Source organism: Sprattus sprattus (genome assembly GCF_963457725.1).
Source record: "Sprattus sprattus genome assembly, chromosome: 8".
NCBI lineage: Eukaryota > Metazoa > Chordata > Actinopteri > Clupeiformes > Clupeidae > Sprattus > Sprattus sprattus.
The window spans coordinates 34,468,343-34,477,209 of NC_137927.1; the positions used below are offsets into that span (position 1 = coordinate 34,468,343).

The window sequence follows — 8,867 nt, forward strand, 5'->3', positions numbered from 1 at the left end:
AAGGCTATGAATTCATCTGGTTTTAGCCAGGTTTCAGTTGGGAAAAGTATTTGGATGTTGTTGTCTGTTATCAGCTCATTTATAAGTGCACCTTTTGATGTTAGGGACCGAATGTTAATAAGGCCCAGTTTTAGTATTGTGCAAGTTTCATTTTGTGCTGATAAGGTTTGTATCTTTATTAGGTTTTCCTGATTAATGCTTCTTCTAGTGTGAATTGCGTTGGGCTTATGTATTCTGGGTATAGATACCGTTTGTATGTGGTTTAATATGGGCAGAGAGTGTACTGGTGCAGCAGGAGTTAGTGTGGGGTGATAGGTCTGCCATCCAGTTCTAGTTATTGATTGTCAGTAGTACGTTTGGGTTAGGTGGTGTTTTAAGTTTTGAGAAAGGAGGCTAGCTCCCTCTTTAGAGGGGTGGATGCCATCCTTCTGTAGTAGCCCAGGCTTCCTCCAAAAAGTTGGCCAGTTATTTATAAAATCTACGTTATTGTCAGAGCACCATACTGCTAGCCAGTTATTAAGTGTCAATAGTCTACTGTACATTTCGTCGCCGCGGTTGATAGGCATAGGGCCAGAACACACTACAGAGTCTGCCATTTGTGTCGCGGTAGTGAATAACGATATAAAATTTAGCTCAGTGATTTCCGATTGCCGTAGGCGGACATCGTTTACGCCTGTGTGAATAATTATTTTAGAGAATCTCAGATCAGCGATTAGTTTTAAGTGGGATTCGATGTCATTTGAACTAGCTCCCGGTATACAGTTCACAGTTGGTAATGGGGTTGCGAGTTGAATATGCCTCAGGGTGGAGTCACCAATAACGAGAACTTTATCATCAGTATCGGTGGTATTAAGGGAAGAGAAACGGTTTGAAGTGAGGATGGGATCCGAGTGTGATACGGGCTTAGAGTGTCTTCTACTACTGCCTCGTTTTACAGTCACCCATTTACCGAGGGGTTTGGGTTCCGGTGTTAACACGGGCAAGCTAGGAGATAGAGTAGTGTCGGTTAATGTTAGATCTACAGGCTGAATTTCGCTAGGTTGGTTTAACGAAGTAATAAAGTCTATGGTGAGGAGACGCGACTCAACTAGAGATATCCTCTCGTCGAAGCTTGCCAGTAGCCTACACTTGTAGGTGCAAGTATTGTAGCCATTGAAAGTTGTTGGAGAGTCGCTAAACATATTACACAATGGGCAGCGGGCAGGGGTCGAACAAGACGCCATGGCCGGCTAAGCGTTATCTGAGAGGGACAAGAAATAGGGGGGGGAGAGAGAGAATTCCCAAATTCGATGTAATGTGAAAGGTAGTGATAGTGAGCGCAGTCACTGGGATACGTAGCAGTACAAAGCAGATAAGCGTTCCGGGGCTAGACAGCACGACACAGTAGCAAGCCTAGCAAGCAGGAAGTAGCGTCCGGAGCATCTGCGAATAGGGTCCGAAAATCTTCATACCTGCATACAATTCTGAATGCAACTATAAAATCATATCCAAGATATACAACTGTTTCTCACATAGAAAATCACAAGAGTCATTGTATATCAAGGAAAAATGGGATAGTGAGACAAATTATGTTGTCGGCCAAGACGATTGGTATGGTATTTGCCAAACACAATAGAGAACACGTCCCCTCGACGTCCTGTAATGGTCTCTTTGAACGTTCTAAAAACGTTAATGTGTATGGTTCCCTTGACAACTCTAGGACGTTTTGCACAACGTTCACAGTGTCCCGAGGACGTTGCGGTGACGTCTGGAAAACGTGTTTCTATAGGTCCTGGGGACGTTCTGCAGGACGTTGCAAGAACGTCCTGAGGGCATTGTGGTGACTTCTGGGAAACGTGTTTTAGACGTCCTGGGGACGTTATTCAAGGACGCACCGCGGACGTAGCAGGCATGGTGGGGGTAACGATCGTTTTTGCTGAGCTAAATGATAAAAATAAAATAATAATAGATAGAGGGCCGTCATTTTGCTTAAAGGGCACACGCACACACAAGTTCAAGTTCAGGTTTATTTATATAGCACATATCACATGATATACATAGACACACACACACACGCGCATACATTCTTGAGAATTGAACCGGCAACCTTCCTATTACTAATCCACTTCTCTACCTACTGTACTACCACTGTCTGATTATTATTTTGTCACTTTAACATGTTTATCACAGTGTGAGACAGCCAACAAACTTAGTCATTTTTTTCGAGGGTTTGAGGAAACAGAACGTAGAGTAAATTTTTTGCGCAAATTCAAGCACCCCGAAAACTATGATATATCCAAGCCACACCCTTGGAAGTTAGCATTCTTCAAGTAATGATATTTAAGCCAAGAAAGTTTGAATGAGCTAGTTTAAATACTTTTCTAGTTACGTAGAGTAGGCCAGTGGTTCCCAAACTTTAACAGTCCCGTACCCCTTCAGACATTCAATCTCAAGCTACGTACCCCCCTGTTTTTTTTTCATTATTGTAACCGCCAAAAAAAAGTTCTTTACACATTTTGGTGAATTCCGTTTTATTCCATTTCTGCTCATTTTGTTCACCCTGAGGTAGATTGATGGCTTAAAATTAGTGAATAATATGTGCTTCAAGTGACCCAAACCTTCTAAGATTGTTGTTTGCCAGCCATCAACAGAACAGAAGACTAAAAAAACATTATTTGCAGGCGATTGGGAAGATGAGCGAATAAATGTGACAGGCTGTAGCGGAACTGTATAGGGGGGCGTGACCGTAGCGGAATTCAGTGTAGAAGTGACATTTTCTCAGTGTTTTTGTTTTTTAAATTAATGTTTGTTCATCATTGCGATCATTGTTGTGTTTATTTGAAAGAAATACAGGCTTGCTGGAAACAAACAGGGGAATTTGGGCGATTTTGATGCACAGAATGATTGAATGAATGAAAGTTGCAATTCAATTTTAAAGGGTACATTTTGTGAATTCATTTCGTTGAACAGAGACAACACAATGAACATGAACATTAAGACATCATTACATACAGGTCATGAATAGGCTGAAGAAAATTAAAAAGTTTTAATTCCCTTTTTAACCCTTAGAACTCAGAGCGTTTTTTGTGATTTTTTGTATATCGGGCTTTAAACACATGTGGGAGGCCTTCAGAGAGGTCCACTACTATGTATCTTATATCATTTTTCTCAGCAGAACCTAAGCAATATGATAATGTAGGGTTGTGTTGTATTTTAACCAACTATATGAAAATGTCAGGGCAATGATCATGAACAAAATGTGAGGTCCGATTCAGATTTTTTTAAATAAATGAGTATAGACAATGTCAAATATACAGATTAAAGAGTTTTTATTGCCTAAATCTGTAAACACATTTGTTCTGAAACAAATTAAGTCACTGTCTTTGAAATAAACCTCACCAAAATGTATACATGGTCATATAGCAGCAGTCTGTTGTAGGCGTTTTTGGGAGGCTTCATAAGTAACCCATGAGATATGAAGGTTGTCACATACCCTTACACAGAAATGCAAGGTTATTTACAGATGGAAAAGATAAATGAACACTTATTTCATAAAAATCTAATTGAAATGTGCAATATAATTCTCAAAAATAAATAAATATGTAGATTTAACAACAATCTATTTTAGGCGTTTTTTATATTTTTCATAAATAACCCATGAGAGATGATGGCTGTCACACACCCTTACACATAAATCCCAGGTTATTTACAGATTGAAAGGATAAATACACACTTATTTGAGCATATCTCAATTAAAAAAGAAATATACTTTTCATAAACAAAGAAATAATGTTATATAGCAGCAACCTGTTACAGGCGTTTTCAGAATATGTCATAAGTAACCCATGACGTATGATGGGTGTCACACACCCTAACACATAAGTGCAAGGTTATTTACAGATTGGAAGGAAAAATACACACATATTTGAGTATATCTCAATTAAAAAAAGAAATATACTTTTCATAAACAAAGAAATAATGTCAAATAATTGAGCAGCAACCTGTTACAGGCGTTTTCAGAATATGTCATAAGTAACCCATGACGTATGATGGGTGTCACACACCCTAACACATAAGTGCAAGGTTATTTACAGATTGGAAGGAAAAATAAAAAAATACTAATCACAATAAAAACTGCAATGTGAACTGGCAGCAACTGATAATATAAGAAATAATATCATGGGATAGGAATATATTGCAAATAGAACAAGAACGGTTATTCATAAAATAAACATTTGGAACGGCAATTCATAACATAACATATAACAATGATAGAACAGTAGATTGATCACTGTGTGTGTGTGTGTGTGTGTGTTTGTGTGTGATGTTTACATGAAGGTGTGTGTGTGTGTGTGTGTGTGTGCGTGTGAGTGACTTACACATGCCACCAATGTTCCCTCTAAGCTGCGCGCGCGCGCAGGCGCGCAGGCCAGTCGAAGAGCCCGCGCAATAGATTTTTCAGACTGCGCACATTTTTCAGACCGCATAAACGATTTTTTTTTTAGGGTTTAAAAATCTGAGAATCAAAGGGGATGTAGGCTAGGTAATAAACATTTAAAATACTGACATGTCTGACAACCAAGCCGGATGTGCGTTAGAATGTTTACATACACAATCTCCTTTAGCTCTCTTGCCGGCCTCTGCTCCAGCATAGGCTACCATGGCGAAAAGAAAGGCAGAGCAGGTGCCCCAGACAAAGGTCTGCCTAACGTTTAAACATGGACGGCTAGATAAAATAGTCCAAACTGACTCAGGTAGGATAAAACTTTCAGACATATTTACATATGCTCAGAGACAAAAGCGAAAAGAGTTCGCTCGTGGGAAAACATGCAGTGAACAAAAGTGACATTATTCTGTTTGTCCTTAAAGTTTGTGAGCACTTGGATGCCCGCTTCCCTGAGCTGAGTGGGCTGCCTTTGAGCCGGACACGTTGGATCGTGCAGTTAGTAAATTTGATCATGGGCTGAATGACGTGACCAATCTGGCGAAAAGGTTCAAAGCGCTTCTGGAGGAAGCATAATATGCGGTCCCGGGACGCATTTGTCGAATTCAAGTTCATGGTTAGGCTATTGAAAAAAGGTGGTCGCTGAAAAGTGAGCATTTTCCAGATCTGGTACAACTTCGACATTTGTGGCACATTCCAAGCATCTAGTGCCAACTGAGAACGCGGTTTCAGTCTAATGAATGCCACTAAGACAAAATCGTGAGGCGAGAAGATTTGAGGTAGAAATTTCCAATATTTTCAATTAGACCTATTAGGCCCTATTCAAAGTGATCTTGATAACTGCAACAACATTTTGACATATGTTTAGTCAGAAAGGTGTGTCTTCCATAGGCCTAAGATGAACCAAACAGCCAGATAGGCTAGCTCTCTCAATGTAATTCAAATGACATGTTTTGTAGCTTAGTTTGCTGCTGCAGTTATTAATTTTTTTATGAAGGCTACCTTTAGGAAAAAATACACCATAATTAGGCCTACTATATTTATTGTAGAGCACTGCATTAACATTTTTCTTTCAATTAAGTTCTACTTAAATGTTGTACCTGCTGAGAAATGACTAAACACCTTGGATACTTTTATTTTGTGTATATATATATCATTATCGTTCATAACCAGTGAACCAGTCATAACTTCCCTAAACCTTATTTATTTTCAAGATCCTTTAAGTTCAACTAAACTGACTGGTAAAACACCATCATTAAAATGTTCCAAAGTCCAGCCATTATAAAGGATATTGAATAAATATCAACCTTGTAGACATATTGATGCATTTGCTGTCATCTCTTTGGAAACCTATGGCTAACGCAGGCTCGTGGTCATTTTCGTAAGGTCGCGTGGTTTACGAATTGCTCACAGTGCTGAAATGTGCGCTCAGAATAAAAAATATTTGCTCAGTGCTGAAAATAATTAGAGGGAACATTGCATGCCACTCCCTGAAACAATTTCGGCTCAGCTGCAGGCAAAGAGGCACGTCACAGGCCTCACATTTCCAGGGCGTGTCGGTGCGGATGCCTCGGTCAGCGCAAAGCTGGCATCTCTTGCGACCAACCGTTGCCCTGTTGGAGATGTCCCCTGGCTGTTCAATGCATGGCACGGGAAGATGACTTGCTTGCCTCTTCAGTGGCACTCCAGAGCTCTCCACCTCACACAGCTCTTTTACAAGCTGTAGGATGAAGGCCTTGTGAGTCAGGGCCCTCTGCTGCCTGGCCTTAGCCAGTTCCACATGGAGGATGTAGGCGTTGGTGCTCGCGATGTCGAAGCAGTGCAGGAAGAGGGTGCGATAGGGCCGGCTCAGCCTCCTGTGTGTAGTGTAATACTGGATGAGCTGATCGGAGCGATCAACTCCACCCATGTATTTGTTGTACGCCACCACGGGAAGGGGGCACGGGACCTCGATGGTTCGGAGGCTTCCATCCCTGCTCTTCACTCTCCTCTTTGCAATTTCGCTGCCATGCGCTGCATGAATGGTTGAGCACATCGACACCTCCCTTGTGTCCATCCACTTCACGAAAACCAGCTTGCCATGCCTCAACCAGCGCAAAGTGCCCCGTGGTGTCTTCCTTGTAAGCAGGCCTCGACTGGGAGGACACCCCTTCCTCCCCTCCCTGTAGGTGCCGCAAGCGCCGATGTTCAGGGTCACCAGGTCATGGAACAGTGTGGGACTTGAGTAGAAGTTGTCTACGTATACGTGATACCCTGTGCCGAACACCGCTGGCTGCACCAGGTTCATCACTGCATCGTAAGACAACCCCTTCTCAGAGGTCCCACCTGTTTTCCCACAGTAAACAGTGAAGTCCACAGTGTAGCCGTTGCTGGAGTCAGCTAACACAAACAGCTTCATGCCCCACTTGGTGGGCTTGTTCTTCATGTACTGTGTGATGCCCGTCTTGGCCTTTGTGGCAACCATCCTCTCATCCACTGCCAGCTCCCTTCTCGGATGGTACGCCGACTTGCAGGCCACTCTCATGTGGTCCAGCAGGGGCTGTGCCCGGTGTACCCGATTGTGGTGGGGTGTGCCCTTCTGGAGGTCGTTGGTGTGGTCCACCACCAGGTCGCTGAGGTGAAGGTTCCACAGCAGGGCCTGGAACCGGGCTCTGGGCATGACAGACCTTGGGAAGCTTGAATTCAGCACAGGGTCTGTGCTCCAGTAGTCCTCCACACACGGCAGCTTAACCAGTCCCGTGTACTGCAGCACCCCCAGGAAGTGATAGAACTCCGTCAAGTCCACGTCAACCCACTTGTAGCTCTTATCAACTGCATTCACAGCAGCATACAGGTTGGTAGTGTTGCAAACTTGACGGACCACAGCAGGTGAAAAAAAAAGCTTGAAGAGCTCTCCAGGGGTGTGTTGGACAGTGGTGTCCACCTGTATGCCTGGGGTCTTCAGAGGCCTGAATCTCAGAGGTGGTGGAGCAATGTCCACATCCATCTCTGTTTTCCACTCCACAGCCAGAGTTGGTCCAGAGGAAGGAGCCTTTCTTTTCCTCCTTAGTGGTGGTTGGGCTTCAGACTGGTCACCTCTACAATACACACAAAGAAAAAAACACATGTAACATGTACATGTAAAGCAACAAAATTGGGTGTGCGCTTTCAGCATCTGGCTGTCCAACACTGTTCATATGCAAATATTTGACCACTTTAGGAGTGGCATCATATATACACCTGTGTGCGTATGTATTGTGTAAAATAACTATTATAGCATCATATCCAACCATGCAGTGACAATGAAACTTTTCCTCAAAAACGTTATCAACAATACAGTTCATATTAGGCCCATCATTTCAAGTTATATCAGTGCAAGCATACACCCAACAACAATGCTGGAGTGTCTGCACTATCCAAAACACTGCTACAATACAGATGAAATGTTCAGGAAGGGGAGTGAAGACTGGACACACACACACACACACACACAGTAGCCTTCATTTGGTTCAGTAAATTAGGCATGGCTACTACAGTAGTAGGCTATAGCTTTCACGTCAACAACGGACTGCTCAACATCTGAAATCATTTCAGACAGCCCACAAAACATAACCCCTAACACTAAACGAGGTAAAAGCAAGTAACCAAAACGGTTTATCATAAGCTTATTAGAAACACATCATCATGTAGGCCTACGTTTGCAAAACTACGACTGTCACCACTTGTCACTCGGTATGTCTGCCTGTCAAGCCTTGAATCTGTCACTTCTACTTATGCGACTCGCGGGAGATGCTATACTTCAGGCAGATGGGATTTGCTTTTCCAATAAGGGTTACACTCGGATGTCACTGTATGTTTATACTAAATTGAAATTGTCAAAACTTTCCCGCTATTTCGCCATCTATTTCGCTATCAAACGTATAACAAACTTACCTCAGACCAGACGAAGCAGCAGCAGCAGCAGCAGCAGGAGGAGGAGGTGGGATGTTCTCGTCTTCACTGCTCTCACTAAAACTTGACTCGGCGTCAACTTCTTCCTCGACCTGGATGTCGTCCCACATAGACAAAACGTCTTCCACGCTAAAAGCGTTACGTCCACGATTCATTTTCAATATTGTTGTGAGTGGATTAATGAATGAGTGGAGAGTTGATGGATGGATAATGATAATGATATACAGCAGCCAGGACCAATACAAGCGACAAAGCTATGCTAACCGCGCCCTCTTTTGCCGCCTACTTCACTAGTCAGGAAACTCCTGCTCTGATCTACAAAAGTGTTTCCTGTGGATTGTCCACTTCCTGGATATGGTACATGTACTATCCTACAGTAATACAGATCAGTGGTGTGTCATATGAATGAATGGCATCGTTTGTTTTGGTTTGTCCACGCTGTTTCATGTGGCAATAAAATGACATCTGTAGCTTTTCGCTGCCGCGAATTCAAGTCATAACATTCTAACAACAT

The 8,867-nt window shown here is 42.6% G+C and overlaps 1 protein-coding gene across 1 annotated transcript; it reads right to left on the reverse strand.

The window, feature by feature from the left end:
* Positions 1-1,229: 1,229 nt before the first annotated feature.
* LOC308369248 (piggyBac transposable element-derived protein 4-like) lies at positions 1,230-8,508 on the reverse strand (the record flags this gene model as incomplete). The annotated part of the gene is made up of 3 exons (XM_080843590.1): positions 1,230-1,240; positions 5,966-7,500; positions 8,336-8,508. The coding sequence occupies 3 exons, from the start codon at positions 8,506-8,508 to the stop codon at positions 1,230-1,232; spliced, it is 1,719 nt and encodes a 572-aa protein (XP_080699716.1).
* Positions 8,509-8,867: the final 359 nt, after the last annotated feature.